The 19,487-nt window shown below is 40.3% G+C and overlaps 5 protein-coding genes across 6 annotated transcripts; 3 read left to right on the top strand and 2 right to left on the bottom strand.

Annotated features, from left to right (window-relative positions):
- The first annotated feature begins 1,860 nt into the window (after positions 1 to 1,860).
- LOC104804323 (probable GPI-anchored adhesin-like protein PGA55) lies at positions 1,861 to 4,380 on the top strand. The gene has a single exon (XM_010528586.2). The coding sequence runs from the start codon at positions 2,167 to 2,169 to the stop codon at positions 4,186 to 4,188; it is 2,022 nt and encodes a 673-aa protein (XP_010526888.1). The 5' UTR covers positions 1,861 to 2,166; the 3' UTR covers positions 4,189 to 4,380.
- Positions 4,381 to 5,844: 1,464 nt separating this feature from the next.
- LOC104804390 (transcription termination factor MTERF4, chloroplastic) lies at positions 5,845 to 7,854 on the bottom strand. The gene has a single exon (XM_010528674.2). The coding sequence runs from the start codon at positions 7,722 to 7,724 to the stop codon at positions 6,201 to 6,203; it is 1,524 nt and encodes a 507-aa protein (XP_010526976.1). The 5' UTR covers positions 7,725 to 7,854; the 3' UTR covers positions 5,845 to 6,200.
- A 263-nt stretch (positions 7,855 to 8,117) lies between these two features.
- Positions 8,118 to 11,080, bottom strand: LOC104804380 (4-hydroxy-tetrahydrodipicolinate reductase 2, chloroplastic). Its single transcript, XM_010528666.1, has 9 exons — positions 10,942 to 11,080; positions 10,639 to 10,858; positions 10,035 to 10,272; positions 9,685 to 9,818; positions 9,526 to 9,600; positions 9,220 to 9,321; positions 8,898 to 9,007; positions 8,706 to 8,793; positions 8,118 to 8,589 (listed from the first exon to the last, which is right to left on the bottom strand). Exons 1-9 carry the CDS (start codon positions 10,953 to 10,955, stop codon positions 8,521 to 8,523), a joined length of 1,050 nt encoding a protein of 349 aa, XP_010526968.1. The 5' UTR covers positions 10,956 to 11,080; the 3' UTR covers positions 8,118 to 8,520.
- Positions 11,081 to 11,181: 101 nt separating this feature from the next.
- LOC104804375 (6,7-dimethyl-8-ribityllumazine synthase, chloroplastic) lies at positions 11,182 to 13,537 on the top strand. The gene is made up of 8 exons (XM_010528652.2): positions 11,182 to 11,437; positions 11,531 to 11,646; positions 11,927 to 12,022; positions 12,138 to 12,233; positions 12,394 to 12,472; positions 12,762 to 12,808; positions 12,902 to 12,961; positions 13,150 to 13,537. Exons 1-8 carry the CDS (start codon positions 11,287 to 11,289, stop codon positions 13,186 to 13,188), a joined length of 684 nt encoding a protein of 227 aa, XP_010526954.1. The 5' UTR covers positions 11,182 to 11,286; the 3' UTR covers positions 13,189 to 13,537.
- Positions 13,538 to 13,662: 125 nt separating this feature from the next.
- LOC104804361 (desiccation-related protein At2g46140) lies at positions 13,663 to 15,565 on the top strand. 2 transcript variants are annotated; one of them, XM_010528634.1, is made up of 3 exons: positions 13,663 to 13,769; positions 14,269 to 15,214; positions 15,328 to 15,565. In XM_010528634.1, exons 2-3 carry the CDS (start codon positions 14,288 to 14,290, stop codon positions 15,331 to 15,333), a joined length of 933 nt encoding a protein of 310 aa, XP_010526936.1. In that variant the 5' UTR covers positions 13,663 to 13,769; positions 14,269 to 14,287; the 3' UTR covers positions 15,334 to 15,565. The 2 variants fall into 2 exon arrangements, with proteins under 2 accessions (XP_010526936.1, XP_010526943.1); XM_010528641.1 differs by having other exon boundaries at positions 13,676 to 13,769; positions 14,275 to 15,214.
- Positions 15,566 to 19,487: the final 3,922 nt, after the last annotated feature.

Consider the following 19,487-nt stretch of genomic DNA (forward strand, 5'->3'; position numbering starts at 1 on the left):
GGGAAAGAGCGAAGAACACTGTTATTATTTTTCTATTGGAGAGCAGTTCTCGGGCTCGAGGGAAGTCGCTTGTCCATTATTTATAGCCTTTTGGTCTCTACTATTTTTTTTTCTCACATAATTTGAAGATAATAACAATAAACAAATCATTAGGGCTGTCAATGTGGCCCGAGGTCTGAAGTCTGGTCCGACTTAATCCAAAAAATAGTGGGCTGCGGGTCGAGGTATTGAAGTCCAAAAATTTTCGTGTTTTCGGTCCGAGTTCGATTCGGGCTTCGGGCTCGATTTGGGCCGGCCCAAAAAAACCCGATTTTTTTTTTAAAAAAACATATTAACAAAGAAAATCGTGCAGGTCGGTTTGGTTCGACTCGATCCAAATCCGAGATCTGTAGGGCCGGGCTTCGAACTCGGTGATATAGGCCCGAATCCGAACCCAAAACCGTTGGATCAAGTACAGGCTCCCGACCCGGCCCGATTAAGACCCCTAAAAATTATATATTATTTTTTCTGAAAAAAAAAAGATAAAAATTTCGGGTAGAAATGGTAAAATTTGCAAAATTAAATTATACCGTTTGTTTTTACCCATGTACACCATTCTGCATTCAGCATGTGTTTGGCTTGAGATGAAAGAGGGAATTCATACAAAACTATGAGAGGGGAAGAAATACCAAAAACCCATTTGGAGCATTTCATTTTCATGGGGTGAAGCACCCATCTAAAAGAAACCAGGCAAAACTAAAAACTTTTGGGACAGTGATCATCACAGGTAAGAATACAACATTCATGGGTCAAAACCAAACCTAAATGGAAATGTTAGAGAGCATGTTTGACTTGAGATGGAAGAGGGAATTCACACCAAACCAAACCAAACCCTAAAGAAATCATTAAAAAACTAAAACATTTTTTTTTTGGTAACTACTCAGTATACTAGATATCAGAAAAATTCATATGAATGTCTCTCTCTACATTTGAAGATTGGAATTAGGGTCGAGATATATACTAAGTATCTCCGTTTCACCGGATGAACTATCCCAAGTTTGGGGATAACTAAAACTTTTAGACAAAGAACATTGCATATGAGCATACAGTTTTCATGGATCAAACCCGAACCTAGATGGAAAAGTTAGACATATTCCACCAGCCTCAGACAAGCCAGTAGTGGCTAACTCACATGTTTACACAGCACACCCGACTTAAATTTGTTTAAAATCTGTCATACAGTTTTCATGGATCAAACCCGAACCTAGATGGAAAAGTTAGACATATTCCACCAGCCTCAGACAAGCCAGTAGTGGCTAGCTCACATGTTTACACAGCACACCAGACTTAAATTTGTTAAAATTCTGTAAGAACTTTAGTGTCATTTGTAGTTAACAGTATGGAAGATGTTCAAAGTTGGATATCAAAGCAAGGTTCTTACCTAAAAAGCATTCAACTGAATATTCCAGATCTGTCTCTCTCAGCAAACCCACCTACACAACAAAATGAGCAAAGTCATCACAATGTTCACAGTTCTTGAACAAAGAAAGAAGATAGACCAGATTCCGGGGACATTGTTCCTCAGATCTTTCTCGTCTTGCTCCAGAGAAAAAAAATTGAATTCCAATTGAATAATCACTTTCAAGCTCCGAGGAAATTTCACTGCTGCAAATCAGGTTGCGAGCAGATGGGCTCCGCAGACAATTAAGAAAGAAACAAGACACCAGAGGATTCAGACAACGTGGGCATGCAACAGCTTATAGGGAGAATCGAGTTACGGGTCAGAAACTCCGGAATAATCGTGGATTGGATTTGAGGAATCAGTTCAATCACATCATTCGAACCGAAACGGAGCAGAGAAATTGTAGCGTACCCTTAATGGAGCCGGAACTGATGATCGCAACCGCGGTGGATCACGATCTCTCTCTCTCCGGTGAAAAAGAGCCGTTGCGGCATCGGCGAACGTGCCATTAACTTATTCTATTCCAGATAATGACTGTTTTGCCCTTACCATCGCGGAAGGAAAAGAGTGGTCGTTTCGTAATTAACAGGAGAAGAAGGGGGATTTTTTACTCGAAGTCAGACTACGAAAGAAAGAGAGAAAAAACATCTGCCAAAGTTCAATTTGAAATCAGATCAGGAGAATCGGAATTGTGAGAGATTGGTGGGTATTGTAGTGTCTGAACAATGAATCGAAAATCATCGTCATCTTCTTCCTCAATCACCCAGAAGAAGACATTGTCTCAATCGCATCCTCAGCCGCAGCTACCGTCAACGAAGAAGGAGCGGATTCCTCGAAACCCTTTGAAAAACGTCAACACCAGAAGCTCCGGCGCCGCCGGAAGTAGCAGCAATGGCGGATTATACGGGTCGGTTTCCGGTGAAGCACCGAGCGGTTGTGTCAGGTTCTTGCTCTCCAATTCTTGTACATCGTCTTCTTCTTCTTCTTCTTCTTCTTCGGGAGCTTCTCTTGGTCGTGGACCTGTGAAATCTGTCTCTAAAACTCCCAAATCAGCTCCTGTAGTAGCTCAAACCTTACCGAGAAATAAAGCTAGGGTTTTGAAAGATATCAAGCTGAAAGACAATGTCTCTGGGCAGCAACCCTTGAAATGCAATAGAACCACTACATTGCCACGTTTGGGGCAGTCTGGGAAGAGACCCGCCTGCAAGAGTACTGTGAAATCGAACAAAACTTCAGCTTTAGATGAGTTTTCTTCTGGTTCTAGAGAGCTTAAGCAAAAAGAGAGAGGATCTAATGTGAGAATTCCAGACAAGGGTGCCCATTTGTCTCCTGTGTCTGAACTAGGAACTGGATCTGGTCTAGGCTACGGGAATAGCGGTAAAGTTGTGGCTGATGGTAGACCAAGCAACGGTAGTAGCTCTAGAGACAGGACACCCCCAGTACAGGAATCAGCATCTCCGGAGATACAGTGTGGATCTTCCATGATCTTGTCAGAGGCAACAAAAACACAAACTTGTTACGCCACTGGGCATATACTTTCGGGTATCAGTGATAAGAGGAAATGCAGGCCTAAAGGGATTCTCATTGTAGGTGAAAATGGTTTGAATGTGAGTAAGCCAAAGCCGCTGAATAATTTTGATGATGTTGATGGAACAGATTGGGACAATAGAGATTCTACTGCGTCAATGATGCCTTTGCCTGCTGATGCATCTATGCAATGGCTTTTATCTCCTTGTGACGAGGAGAAAGACCGGGAGAAGGATACGTTCAATGACGGTTTGTATCAGTTTCGAGAGGTTGTTGGGTGTGAAGGCTTGAAGACCCCTTCGCCACTATTGGATCGGAGTATCTCTTCAGATATATGCAATATCAGTAGCGGTAGAAGTCTTGCTCGAGAGCATAGTGGTAAAGGGATGAGGAGAAGTACAGGTTCTTTGGTTTCTCCAATAGAGTCTTCTCAGTTAAGAAATTTTATCCACCTTCCATCTGATAAGGGTTTAGCTTCAGCATATGATACTACTCTGACTTGTGAGGTAGATCCTTCTCTGGATCTAAAAGAACTGAGAAGTCATCAGTCTGATAAAGGGGACAAAACGTCGCCCTCCTCCATTGACACGTTGGGAAGTGAGAATGTGATTCAAACACCAGAATCCAACTCAAGCTCAGACAAGTATCGCGGTGTCTCATGGCTCCGAGCTGAAAGACATGACCTTGGTTCAGATTTTGATTCGTTAACAGTTGATCTTCAGTCGCCAGTGAGTCAGGCTTCGTATTGGGATCCAAACAGTTCAAGCTTTCAGTTTGAATCTCTGGCCATATCTTCTGATTCTCTTGATCTTTCACAGTTTCCGAGGGTGTTGAGCAACAGAAGGTCATGTAATTCTGATTCAACATTCGGTAACATGTCACAGACCCATGTGAGAATATCATGGAGGGAAGAAATAAACAGCCAGATACCCGAAACCGATGAAGCAGAATATGTGAATGGTTCAAGTGTCAAACAACATACGAAACCTCAACGGATTCAGAATACGGGCTTTGACACGAGAAGTGATGGAAGAGATGAACGGCGGTCTGGACAGATTGCCGGCAAGGAAACTGCTCCTGCAGAAAAAGTCAGACAACTGCTCCATACCGCCGTTCCATGTTCAGCAGCAGAGTCAATAAGCACTGACGGTGGAAGCCTGATTCATTCAGAGGATTCGGAATGGATGTCATGTTACAAGAATCACTTTCTTGGATTATAGTTTAGCATTCTTAATCACTTCCCTAACCGATCACTGAAGGGACCTTTCTTCTCTCCTTTGTTACTTCCACGTTTCCACTGTAGAAGGGGTTTTCTTAAGAAATTGCCAATAGTTTCAGTTTGTGGTCTTTCAATAAAATGTACTAATGCAACATCAATTACGGTATGTATATGTGTATACATGTATGCATCGTTGTTGTATGCGTCAGTGGATGCACACAAGAAATGTGGTAGAAGTTATTGCCACGCGACAATAACTAAAACTGGAGCTAAAGTCAACCCAAAAGCTTGGAAGTCAATGACTGTGACATGGAACTGGTTAACCATATCACTTTAGACATATTCCTTTGACTTTTTTTTGCATAAAGAGAGTTCGGTTTACCACAGCGTATATACATTTTGTTAGATATACAATCATACAGAATTCCGGAAAATTATTCAGTAATCATTGTTACGGATTTCCACTTCAGAAGGGAATACAAGCGCTCATTTCGCCAGCTCTTGAGGCTTCTTCTCCAATGGCTGGTTCTCTGGTTCAGCAACAGAACTACTTCCAATGAGAATCTGGGAACAACAAAAAATATGAAAGGGATGTACACATACTTGGATATAAATCTAACTGTTCGAGCAGTTCATGCTGAAGCAAGTAAACTACGAAGTTTCGGATTCATGTTCGAAACCCGGCAACTGGAAGCAACTAAACTAGCATCATTCGATGCAAAGAGATAGAAGATTCAAGTACCTGAGCTGTTTCCATGATTCAAGCGAGCAAGAAAATGAGATAGAACTTTGCACATGGGAATTCGAAGGAATTTTCAGAAAAAAAAACGACATGGTTTCAGAAGCGAAAACACGATGCATAACCGCGAAAGCGTTTGTTGATGGTCATCTAAACACGGATCTCTAAACGACGAATGCCTAGATGCCCATCAACAAACACATTCAAGGTTGCAAAACTCTATGTTCATGGAAAAACGAGTGAGAAAACTGAAGATCTATAAAAGACAGTCGCTGTTCAGGAAGTTCAGACAAGAACATGGGAAGAAGCAAGTATATTCCAGGGATATTCCACCATGGAGAGCATATGCTTTGGAATAAACCCTCAAGATTCTAACGTGAGAGATTCCTACTGGTTGGCATGAACCCCCAGAAAAAGAATTGAAATTTCTCCCCAGAGGATCGATTAATCAAATAGTCGAAATGTTTCTAAAATATTCCTATAGGCTACCATGGTTGACATGATTCGGCACAGAGTCAAGAAAGATAACAATGAACTGTGATGAATCTGCACGGATAACTGCGTGTTCACAACCAAATCTCCGCGGTTGCACCTGTGTCATATTCGATTTAATGATGAGATTCTGATGAAAATTTGAATGAATACAAGGAGAAGGCTAATTACCAGACAATAGGGTAAGTCTCTGGTGGAGGGTTAACTTGCATCAGTCTCTGCACCTATTTAAGGAGAGAGAGAATCTTGATGGAGAAAACAAACAAGAATGGCCCTCCAGTCCTCCACAACAACCAGTTAGTCATAAATGCTCAATAACTAAGCTTCCAAAGATCTTGGAGCACAAACAAAAAGTATCTGGTGTTTCCAGATCAACAGAAAAAAAAGGAAATACTGAAGATGGCGAAAAGGGCCAATTAGAACAAATAGTAACAACATCTTTCTTGTGCAACGTTTTGCTATAAGAAGAAAGTGCAATGTACGTATATAAAATCCAATGACAAAAGCCACAACAACCCTCTATTATAAGACCTGAAGGTGCTGTTAGGATTTAGGGACTCAATACTCGAAAACCAAAAGCATATGCCAAACACTGAACAATATGAAACGCTCCATACGACAATTATCTAGAGAGACGAGTTTCCTTGATTCTTCGTAGGAACACAGAGTAAAGCACGGTGCTGGGAAATGCATTAAATGGGGAACCGAAAGCAAGGATTGTGGATAACATGTTAATTAGATAGAACTGATTTTGATCGATTTAAGTAGCAGAAATGGCTTTACTACAAACTGACAGTGCGTTTGAAGAGCACTTCTTCATCGCTATCATCTTCCTCATCAGACACAATTTCACCACCCAGCATTTCCAGCTTGCCACCCATATAAAAGGCTGGACCTTCAGCATCCGGATCAATGAAATCGCCCTGTAATCGCTCCTCAAATCTTTGGTCACTGCAGTTGAGGAACCAATTCAATGAACTCCTGATCCCCTTGCTCTGTAGCCTCTGGTATCTCGGTTTGATTCTGGACTCTAAGCTGTAAGTAAAGTAATCTGGGAACTCCACAAGCTCTTTCATTGGTCTCCCCATCTCGGTCTTGTAAAAATAGTAGCTATTCTTCATGAGCTCAACCCGTGAACAAAGTATCTGTGGACACCTCACGATCATTTTCGCCACATCTTCAGGTGTAAATGCCCGGCCCAAAAGGAACTCTACAGGTTTCATTATTACATTCTGGTTAAGGCTTACGACCTGTGGCATTTTCTCAACAACAAGAGCAAACCCCTCTGGATCAATCTTGAGCTTCAAGCTAAAGAAGTACTGCTGCGATGACATCTTAGCCTTCAGAGGTAAACCGAGCATTTGAGGATACTGTGCTATAACCGAAGGAAGCAATTCTCTCCTAATCCCGAAACTAATCAAGCAATCCATGTTCGGTTTAACCGTTTCCTCAAGATCAAACCCGAGTATGTACGCACGTTTCTCTAACATCCGGGCCACAATCTTTTTAGGCAAACCAATGGAAATGAGGTAATCTACAAGAGGTTTGATCATTGTTCCAACTCTCATTCCCAGAAGATAAGGATACTGAGTCACCATTGGACCAATGTCCCTCGGGCTCACACCGATGCTAACCAAATATGCAACGGAAGTGCTCATTGTGCCTTCGAGCTTAAAACCTAGCAATTCGGGATACTTCTGCAGGACATAACCTAAATCCTGCTTCTCCACATCGAGCCCACGAAGAAATTTCACCACAGGAGCAAGCTCCACAACCACACTCGCATGCAAAACCTGAGGGTAATTCTTAACGAATTCCCCCAATTTCGACCTGGAGATTCCTATCTTCTCCAAGTAAGCCAAGACAGGGATTATGTTCTTACGCACGCTGCAACCAAGCATCAATGGGTACTCATTAAAGTCGTCTATCGTCAGCCCTATCTTCTGTAAGAACTCCACCCTCTCGCTCATGATCTCGATTGTCGAAGGCAGCTCGATATTCTCCAATTCATCGGTGATTATGCCCAATCCCTTGAGATAATCGCAGATTTTGACGCGATTGATGAGCCTCTCTTTCTTTCCCTGTATGACGCCCCAAGTGACAGTGGGCATTTCGTACTCTGGGAACTTCGACGACTGCGTTGCATACTGAGCAATCCAGGAGATCGAAGAAGGGTTTTGGAATCGAGGGATTTCGAGAACTGGGTTTGATAGGGTTTTAGTTTCCGGGGAAGTAATCGGAAGGATTAAGCACTGTTTTCTGCTCAAAGCAATGAACTTGCTTCTCCTGAGAAGAAGATAGCTCATACTGGAGAGGACCCAGAAAAAAAAAATCGGAGATTATGACTACGCAAAATCAAATGGGAAACAGAAATGATATATACTCTTGTTCTGTGGCAAGGTTTTGCGGGAGCGCGTAGAACACAGTTCACACAGAACAGGACAGGACAGGAGCCCTAGTTCTACAAAAAAAAAAAAAAGACAATAAAAAAAAATATATATATATATATACATATAATAAAAAAAAATTCCAGAAAATACAAAATTGTGATCGTCGCATATAAATAAAACTAAACAAAAACAGCAGCTTATGAAGTGAAACCATATGACTGAATTATGACCTGGAATCTGAGTTTTCGTCCTCAGAATACACGAATGTTGTCATATCAAATCATAATGTTTGGTCTGAATAGAAGTTGATAAGATAATGAAGCAAAATCTCACTAGTCCTTGATATACTTTGTCCAAAACGCATTTCTTTTCTCAGTGAGGATCGACCATCAAGGCAAGAAAATAACATGGAAGGGGAAAGATCATCATGGAGGAGAGTACAAACCCAAGTACAGAGTTCTCTCTCTGTTTTTTTTTTGGGCCAAAAATCTCTTGCATCCTACTAAAAGCAAAGCCCGGTCGTCCTACATTAAGCTTTTTTAAAATGCATGTCCGAATTCAGAGGCCTGTCTTCATGCCGGCAGTGATGAGTGTTCCCCAGTGAAAAGTTGCAGTCGATGCTGTGGTCTCTCGGCTCTTTAAGCTTCATATTTTGGAACAAAACACTGAGTCTCTGGTGGGGAATTGTCTCAGGCAGGACAAAAACTGGAGTTCAGCGCATGTTTCCCTCTCTCAAGACATCGATCATATTATAGATCCGCTTTTCTGCTTTCGACTTGATCTGCAGTTCATGAACACGTTTACCCTTTCTCAGACAATGGATTAATAACCTCAACGGTTGGCTGACATCTCGGTTTCAGAGAATAATAAGATTGTTTCGGGAGATAGATTTAGTACCTTCTTGGCGAGGAAGAGCACCGCATCAACTGTGCCCTCTGCGTAAATTGATCTGCCACATACATTGTGCTGGAACTCAAAGGACACACTGCAAAGAAGGAGAAAGACGAAAACCAGTTCTGTTGTGGACAAATTGCTTTCCAACAAGAAACGGAGAAAGAGAAATATTAAGAAGACTTATTCTTGCATTACGTCTCATCGGGTGATGTCAAGTGATACAGATGAAAAGCGTGGCCAGAAAGATGCTCCTCTGGAACACCCACCATTTCTATCTGCTGCTGAGGATCGCGTATCATTTCTATCTGGTACATGGAAAAATAGCAAATGGATGTTATTGGTCATAAAGATCACTTCTTCTCAATTATAACCTAAGATGAACGACATGTTTTACCAAGACATCGTTATAGTACTGAGAGACTAGATGGATCGTAGAAGACAAGAGCATAGCAGTTCTGCAGTAAAGCATTCATTCCTCGTAGGAATTTAGAGAACTAAAAAAGGACGATGATCGCACCTGATCCATGTCGTAAGACACACCCAATTTCTGAAAGCAAGAAATGACAGCTTTTGCAGTACCAGATGCATCCAATTTGCTTGATTGATGAGACTCCATCACCTAAATAGATCGGCTGCCTTGTAAGATGCACTTAAGAAAGGAAAAAAGTCCTTTTAATTGAAAAATCTCAAACATTTCCATTCATGTTTATGTAAATATACATATACATTATACATTATACGCACATGCATATATATACACAGACACGCACGGAAGTGTGCATTGGTGGGATGGGGAGGAATGGAATGAGCAGTAAAAATATACCTTCAGGGAATAACCAGAAAAGGCACCAGGAAACTGCTCTGCCATGATATCCATAGCCGCAAGAAATGCAACAACCTAGAGGACCAATGAAGCAAAGATATATGAGACACGAGATCTTAATTTATACGCATGATAGAACTTACCAGTCACATTAAGTACCTGTTTACCCATCTGTGGGGATATGACAGCGTAAATCTTCGAGTCCTCGACAGTCTTATACAATTTGTCCCTGTCTCCACCAGTTGTTCCCATTACAAACGGCACTCCTACTTTTGAATACAGCTCTGCATTATCTACATTTTGCAAAAACTCCACCTCAAAATCAACTAATATTGGACAAACAAATCCTATCAAGCAGCTGATAGTGGAACATTAGAATTGGGTTGTCGATGAAATTTTCTGAGTGAACGATCATTCCTACAACCAGATTTTAAGCACAATTTAATGAATGCATCATTTCTAACGGAACCTTAATGATGTACATGATCTAGGAGATGATAGGAAGGTACCATTTACAGCAGATGGAATGGTATAATCAACAACAATCAGGTCTGGATACTTCTCAAACACGGATGCAAGAACCTTTTCTCTTTCGCTTGGACCATGCACAAGAATCTCCTTTCCACAGACATTAAAGATCTTGCCAGCTTCCTCAGCAGATCCAAATGATGTAGGAACTATATTCACTCCCGCAGAATCTGCTGCTTTGATGACAGCCTTCCCCATCTTACCACTGCAACCATTTACCTGCAGCATATGGGAGAAACATGAACTGCTAAATCCAATCACCAGCATTTCCTGATGGGAACCATGTTTTTGAATGATCTTGTAGAATATAACTTGACCCAGAAGACTGATTTGAAGAAAAGTCACCAGCTTGGATCAAGAACACAACAAGACAATCTACACTTCTATGATTCCATGTACCTCCAGCAAAATACTATCATGTCACAAACTATCAAGGAAATGCAATGCGAAAACTCGCAATTCTGAAATCTCTTAAAAAATAATCGAATGATCAAGCAACACTTGCACAACTCAGCAAATACAGAAAAATGGTCAAACCAGCATGAATTCACGACGATTCAACCGCAAAATCGTTGCCAAAAATACCATTATGGAGATACCGCTTCCAGGAGAAATGGGCTTGCTCGCCTCTTCAACAGCACCGGTCGAGGACATGGACAAAACCACCGGAAGAGAACGTGTCCGGTTGCCGACAAACCTGACACTGCCATTACTGCCGATTCTTGCCATTGGATATGTTTTAGCAGAAAACGACAAACGTGGGTTTCCTGGTACATGAAGAAGCACACTGGACGACGCCATTAGCCTGTGATTAAAAAAAACCATGTATCATCAGCAAACTATGGTAAGATCTTCTCATTCGACTGACCTCAATTTCGAAATGCTTACCCATTCGCCGCCATTTTTTTTCCTGATCCAAGGGTTCTACTTGGTCCGAGTTCCTCCGAGCGACGAAAGGTTTGCCCTTACGACCGACAAGGTCTTAAAGCTCTGTCTGGAATAGCCGGCTGGCGAAACGGTTGGATTTTAGGGTTTTCACTTTTTCCGCCTGGTATTTTATTTTATTTTATTTTTTCCTTAAAATTGGCAAGACAGAAGACAAGAAGCCTCTAAGCGAATTAGTGTCTTTCGACTGGGCAAGATCAAGTGAAAGCTTCTGCCGGAGGTAGAGGTTAACTGAAACTCTCCTCCCGAGTTCCAATCTTCACTCGTGCAAACTCTCTCCGGCGAAAAATGGAATCTTTAGCTTCGCCGCCGAGTCTCCGCCTAACGCCGACGGTGCGCCGTCAGTTCCTCAACCGTCATTCTAGCTCCGCCTCAAATTTTCGCGGCGATCCACATGTAAACAAACCCAACGGCCTCTCGTTCTCCTCATCCGTGTCTGGTGTGCTGCTTTTCGTTAATTGTCTAATGGCTCAATCGCTTTCGTTCCCTGGGATTCGTCGTACTTTGATTCTAAATGCTGAGTTGATTCTAGGGTTTTCTTCCCCAATTGCTGTTGAGAAGGGGGTACGTGCATCGTTCGTGCCAACGGCGGCTGTTCGCCAGCTCACTGGGTCTCTTACCAAAGGCGAAGGTCTTAGATTCGCTGTGGTGCGTTTTCATGCAATCCCCATATTCTTTTTGTTCAATAATTGCCTTTGCCTCGTAGGTTAAGAAAGTGACAACAGGCTTGAGCAGACTTGTGAGTATAAAGCAACCGTTTGCTTCATTGGTTTTCATGGCTTTTCTCAATGATACATATAGAAATAGATTTGTATTCCCTGTTTCTGACTGATTCTGGTTTGCCCACTTCCTGTTTGATCGAATCTAAATTGAAAGGTTGGATTTTGTTGTTGTTGCCTAGTTTTCACTTTGTCGTATGTTTTCGAAGGTCGTAGCTCGTTTCAATGAGGTTGTGACGAAGCTGCTTTTGGAGGGAGCACTTGAGACCTTCAGGAAGTATTCAGTCAGAGAAGAAGATGTAGACGTAAGTGTCGTGTCTGTAAATCTTTTTGCAAAATCAATCACCATTGGCAGAAGAAATGCATATCCATAAATAGTTTCTACAATGCAAATGAAGCTGATATGTTCTCTTGAATCAGGTTGTGTGGGTTCCTGGTAGCTTCGAAATAGGGGTCGTGGCCCAGAGGCTCGGGAAGTCGGGAAAATATCATGCCGTGTTGTGTATTGGAGCTGTGGTAATTTTTTCCTGCTTTAAACATTTCTTCAGAAGTTCTGAATCAGAACACATCCAAATCGGATTTTCTCAAGATCACTGCTTAAAGCTGCTTCTGCCTAGTGGTGTTGTAATTGCTTTTAGTTTGAATTTTGATGGATAGCAGTTCTTGTTATGTCTAGATAAGAGGCGACACTACCCACTATGATGCAGTTGCCAACTCCGCTGCATCTGGAGTTCTTTCTGCTGGCATAAATTCAGGTTATTATTGATTATCCTTTTGTTCCTGCTTGCATTGCAGCACGTGACATTTAAAAGTCACCCGATTTTAACCTTGTTGCGGAAACAAGACCATGGTGAAAGATTTTTATCAGTCTCCATATTACCGTCGTCCCCTCTCATAGACATAATTTATCGGTCCGGTAACCATTGCAGGTTTTCTTATTAGTTTGTGTCTCCGCATTAGCTATTCACTCACCAATCTTGTTTTCAACTCTTGCAATTAGATGAGTCTTGCCTAAGCATTTAAGCCTCTCTTCCCAAAATGCAGGTGTTCCATGCATATTTGGTGTACTTACATGCGAGGACATGGACCAGGTGAAGTTGCTAAATGCAAGTTTGGATTTTGTAGCTTCATTTTGGCCCGTCTTTTTCTCTCGAACTTAATATTGTTTTTACTTGAAAATCTAGGCTCTGAACCGAGCTGGTGGCAAAGCCGGGAATAAGGGTGCTGAAGCTGCTTTGACTGCCGTAAGTGACCACCAAATCTTCCCTAGTTTCCTTCCACCACTCTTTACCGGTTTAGTAGACCTCTTGATTACATTAGGGAAGTTCAGCGATTCCTTGGAAAGAATGAATACAGGGGTTCTTTGGGAACGTCTCGTAATATCCTTTCGCCTTGGTAAAACTGAACTTGACCTTATCTTGCCTTTTGTTAGATCGAGATGGCGTCCTTGTTTGAGCACCACCTGAAATAGCTGCTGCGTCGTGGACAACGGAAATAGTCTGCTTTCTCGGCTTACCCCTTCGGTATCAATCAAACTTGTCATGCAACAATTGTGTTTCCTTCTCGCATTGTGACAATCGCCACACTCATACCTCCTCGAGGTTCTCTTATTTTTGTTTCACTTCTTCCCCTGCAATTCTTCTGAGTACAAGCATTGGGGGAGGTGTCTTCACGAGCTCTGTGTTCAAAGTTGGATCCTTTCGGATCCCTGTAACCATGTAAAGCGGGGGGTTTTAGACACCAAACAGAAGTTTACTCCTTTTTTATTATATTTCTTGAAATTCGAGGGTTGAAGAAGTAATAAATGTCTTTTTTAAACCCTTAGTGGGCCAATGGGGGATAATCAAATGGGCCAACAAGGAGCTCACACGGATAGGCTGTCCGATGAAATTTTGTCGGCATGCGACAATTACGCGTCTCGTCTCTTTTTTTTTTCTTTTTTTTTTAGTTTTTAGTTTTTAGTTAACGATGATATAACCACAAAAAATTTCGTTCTGTTCTTCAAGCGTCTCTCTCTCTCTGTCTCTGATTGTTCTTCGTCCAAGTCTCCAGGTAATTCAATTTCTCTTGATTTCTTCTGACCGTTGTTCTTCCACTTTGATCCTGTTTCCGAGTAAGTAGCAAAATTCTTGTCTTGATCCGTTCGGAGAGTGGAAAACGAGTGATGCGATCTGATCGAGTTGGTCTTCTTTCTCGAGCTGGTTGATTGAGACCGATCTGTCCGTAACTTCACCTGATCCGGTTTTACGGTTTAGATCGGAGTTTCCGGTCTGCATTTCTTTCTCTTGGCGTTTGTGTCGAAGGCTTTGTCACCGATCGTTCTCATTTCGTTGCAGAGGAAGTCTATGTTTGATCTGAAGTTTGGTCGGTTCAGTCTGTCTTTTCGATCAAACTCTTAGATTTTCCTGTCTCCGTGAAGATCTGGGTGATTAGATATAATGGTGTAGTTGGTGAAACACTACGATTATTGTATTTGTTTGATTTCATTAGTTGTCGTTCGTGTTGTCTTTTTGTGTTTCTGTTCTAATGTCATTCTGAGTTTCACTTTCAGTTACAGTTGCTGCGTAGATATGGCGTCATCTGATAAACCGGATGTTGTCAAGAGGGGTCACAAGGAGGAGGAGGAGAAGGAAGAAGGGAAGGGCGGATTTATCGACAAGGTGAAAGATTTCATCCATGACATTGGTGAGAAGATCGAGGAAACGATCGGGTTCGGGAAACCAACCGCTGATGTAACCGCTATTCACCTCCCTAAGATCAACCTCGAGAGGGCAGACGTGGTTGTCGATGTGCTCGTGAAGAATCCGAACCCGATCCCCATCCCTCTGATCGATATAAACTACCTGATCGAGAGCGACGGGAGGAAACTGGTGTCGGGTTTGATCCCTGACGCCGGAACCATCAAGCCTCATGGGGAAGAGACCGTCAAAATACCATTGACACTGATCTATGACGACATCAAGAGCACTTATGCTGACATCAAACCCGGGATGATCATACCGTACAGGATCAAGGTCGATCTGATAGTGGACGTGCCCGTGTTGGGAAGACTGACATTGCCCCTGGAGAAGGAGGGAGAGATCCCTATTCCCCACAAACCCGACATCGACCTCGAGAAGATCAAGTTCCAGAAATTCTCGTTCGAGGAGACGGTAGCTGTTCTCCACATGAAACTGGAAAACATGAACGACTTTGACTTGGGGATCAACGACTTGGACTGCGAGATCTGGTTGTCGGAAGTGAGCATCGGAGGAGCTGAAGTGTCGGAATCGACGAAGATCGAGAAGAATGGGTTCGGATACATAGACGTGCCCATAACTTTCCGACCAAAGGACTTTGGTTCCGCGCTATGGGACATGATCCGAGGGAGAGGAACAGGTTACACTGTGAAAGGTAACGTCAATGTGGACACGCCGTTTGGAGCCATGAAGCTTCCCATTGTCAAGGAAGGCGGTACGACCCGTCTCAAGAAGGAAGATGACGACGACGACGACGAGGTAAAATTATATGAACCGACCGAACTCTTGTGCTTACAACAAGTTTATATAACCATATGTCATAGTTTAGGATAATCTTCACTGTCATTGACTTTTTTTTTTTTTTTTTGCAGGAGTAGAGAAAGAGAATGGTGGAATGACCGATGTGGGATTATGGGCGAGTCAGATCATTATGATAAGTTGGATTAGTTCCTTGGAAGAAAAACTTCCGATCGTTAATACTTTATTTTTACCTGGAGGACTTATCTGTAATTTGTGTTGTTACCAGAATTTCCAAACAGTTATTTTGGATTTTTGCTTTTTTATCAAGCCCGAGCCCGAGCCCAAGCCCAAGCCCAGTTAAAATGTTCATGCCTTTGCGTATTTGATCACGTGATCCTTCACGTGGATGCACAAAGCATTATGCTTTCGGAATTTCATGTCTCGGTTTATAACCGAATATTGGATGGAATTTATACTAATTCTGAGATTTAAAAAATATTATATAAATGAGAAAGTGGTTAAAAAAATACAAAATTTATTTGATCTCAAAGTACAAAATCAATATAACAAGAAATATATCAAAATACTACAGGTTGAAAAAACAATTTAAATAGCTAATGTTAATTAGGATTTGTCATTTCGATTTTTTATTTCGGTACGATTCGTTTATTTCGGTTTAAAAGGTATTAAAAAATATAAGAATGCTCTTAATTACAAAAATCACGTGGAAAAGGCAATGTTCTAATTAAGATGCAGATCTCACAGTTTGCGTTCACATTAATTTTTTTTTTTTTTTTTTTTTTTGGTTTGACGTTCACATTAAATTTCGTATTGGTGAATTTGGTTCTTATGCGATATATGCTTAGTGGGGGGATCCATTGGGTTTTGCTTCTAGATCCATCGAAAACCAATACCATCGTAAAGACAGATCCATGGCATGACATGACATGACATGATGACACGATGTATCATCATCACCCAAACACGCGCACACACAACCTGTAATTAGATTCAGTTATTGTTTCGAAAATTGGATGCTTACGTGGAGTAGAGAACTACAACAGAAGATTTTCATTATTGGAGAGCCTGAAGCTAAAGTTGGCCCTCTCCTAGTCTCAACGTAATAATCATCTTCTAGAAACTACGTAAATACATATACAATACACATACATATATGCGGGTGTATTATATGTGCCCTTACAAAGTTTTTGGAATGAATCACTCATTGTGTTAAACTTTATTCGTATGTCGAATAAGGGTCGACACGGACACGGGTGTGAGTATATCCTGATTTTTAAAAGTTTTGATTTCGTCCTCAAGAATTTTAAGAAATCTATATCCCATTTTCTTTTTTGTAGAATCCAGATACGCGTGGTCTGAATACCCGTCACCAAATTCAATCACCCGAAGATATATGAACCCACCAAAATTTAAAAAAAAACGTTGATTTTTGTTGATTTAAAAAATATTTTAGTAATTTTATTTGAAAATATGTTTAGTTATTATTATAAATACAATAAATTATCAAGAATATAAATGTCATATTACTCATATTCAGGTATCGAAAGCATCCATCGTCGTTAAGAAAAAAATCCAAAATTTTGGCCTCATCGCACCTGTTTTCAATTTTTTTATATAGCGAATATTCGTATTTTGAATACATATAAAAACGGATATCCGAATTTTTTTTTATAACATTGGAAACCCCCGTGACTACCTTCCCTTATAAACGGAGACGAACTGGCCACCACCCGCGCCTAACGGTCCACCGCAGACATGGCCACCAGACGCGCCTAACGCTCGGGTCGTAGTTGGGTTTAGACGCCTGCGGGTCAAACCCCAAGTCCACGCGCACGAACCTGCAACACACGCGTAGGAGGTAAATCAGCCCGTTATGACATACTGGCAGGCGAGCAGGTCAGAGGAAGTGAGACGGCGAGGAATCGAACTCCCCACCTCATGGGTGCTCCCCATGCTCACAACCAACTGACATGGGGCGAACCCCAGGATATCCGAAAATTTACGAGTCTCAAGTAGCTACATCCACCCCTAATACTAGATATTTTCTTAGATGCGTGAAATTTCAACCTCTGCACTTCACACAAAAGCTTAGGGAAAAGATGTATATATGTCATGTTTTAAATTGAATCATGAGAGATGGTGTTTGAATTGGACACATGCATGCATATGCATATGCATGCATGTTGTTCCCATACATCCTCACCCTCGCAGATGCATGCATTTTTTTAGGCCCATCGGTCATTTCCCTTTTAGGACCGTGTTTGCCTTCGTCGGAATTACGAGGAGGTGGTTTTTTTTTCTCTCTATCTTGTGCTACATTAATTTTGGAATCTAGGGGAAAAGGTTATGTCAATATTTCCCGGTCTCGAAATTAAAATTAGTGCAAAACGAGAAACTGTCGGTAGGGTTTTTGGATTTAAGTTTGATATTTTATTTACTTATTTTTTTCGGTTTTGATATTTTCTATCTTAAAATATTATATCCATTTACTTTTTTATAAATGTCAATTAAAATTCATTTTGCATTAAAAAAATATTTATGCTTAGAAAATATTTCTTTTTTAGTTCCATTTGTTTTTCGATTTCACCAATAATTTTTAAATTTAATTCGATGAAATTTCTTTTTTTTATTCGAAATGGTATCATAATTTTATTTCAATCCATGTAATCGGTGTATGATGTATATATAGATCACATGACTCCTAAAACTTAGACGCGCTCATTGATTACAAAATGATTTATATTTGAAGTGTAATATACGTAGAGCTAGCAACATGTATATATATATATATATATTTATTTACCAAAAAACCATGTTAATATATACAAATATATTTTTTAAAACTTTTTTAGATTAGATGCGAGATTACTAAATTCAAATGGAAAAAAAAAAAGAATAAGAAGAACCGGGGGGGGGGGGGGATTGGAGTTGTACGAGGAATATTAATAAGGCAAGTTGAAGGAGACGGAGACATGCATTGGGTCGAAGGGAAATGGCCACGTGACATGACATGTGCCCTTTCTCCTCCTAACTGCAAAAGCCCCTCTATTTATTTTATTTTATACACATATATTAATGTATCATCGAAATTATTGGGATAATCTTATAATGCTATGTTGGAATTTGGGTACGCCGGTTATTATTATTCGAAGACGTGATGAGATTGTGTCATATGGACCGACCTTGTTGCCATAAATAAATAATGCATGTTATGCGTATTAATTATGATACTATGCACGATGCCTCATGTCTATGTATATGCGTGTGTATGTGTGTATCTACGAATCTATCATATATATATACATCTTTATATGTATATATATGTATATGTATATGTATGCATGATATTCTATTTTCTTGAATAATGTTAAAGGTCCACTAGGCATGTAATCTATGGAAGGATTTGTCATGTCCAAGGCAAATCAATGTATGGACTGCCATCTATACACAGACATGTATATAAAGCTTTGCCTTTCTATTTTTTTTTTGTTGTTATTTTTATATCATATTCGCTTATTAATTTTAAGTTTTAACCCATATACACTACAAAACTCAAACCTATAATTTAATTTACTAAAAGAATAATTAGAAATTATATTATTGGTTATATTTTTTAAGCTATACATTTTGATTATATAAATGCTAGTAAAACTATAAAAAAAAATGTAAAAGAAATAGTTTTGATTTTTCTATCTGTTGTATTTCCTTTATATATGTATATAATGAGCTGATTTTATCTATTAACATGTATGATTTCAACTTTTCATTAAACCAATAAATATTTATATTTGAATATATTAATTTTGGCATACTTGATTATAAATAATTACGCGCCCGGGCATACGGATGATGTTTACGTCAGTCGACGTCATCCATGGAAAATATTTCATTAGTTTTTAATTCACTAATTACTACTTTGTTGAACTGTTTTTGTCGTGGATTAGACCTAATTTAATCTCATACATTGCATTTGGCTATGTGATTAGTGTTGAATTTGGTAACCTATCAATTCCCTATCAAAACCACTATCTATCAATTTATGTATCATACCAAAAGCTACTCGACGTACGCACGTAAACCGCATGGCCCGAGCCAAAAATCATGAAAAAAAAGTATATAATAAAAATACATAACAATACCTATCAGCCATTATATCAAAAATACTCTTTTTGTTATTTTGATTTCAATACATACATTTCTTCAACCGTAACCTTGTGATTCATATGACCAGAAATATAGTATGATCACATATTGATCTTATTAGTCATAA

The sequence above is a fragment of the Tarenaya hassleriana genome, unplaced genomic scaffold (genome assembly GCF_000463585.1).
Source record: "Tarenaya hassleriana unplaced genomic scaffold, ASM46358v1 Cleome10, whole genome shotgun sequence".
Classification (NCBI taxonomy): Eukaryota; Viridiplantae; Streptophyta; class Magnoliopsida; order Brassicales; family Cleomaceae; genus Tarenaya; species Tarenaya hassleriana.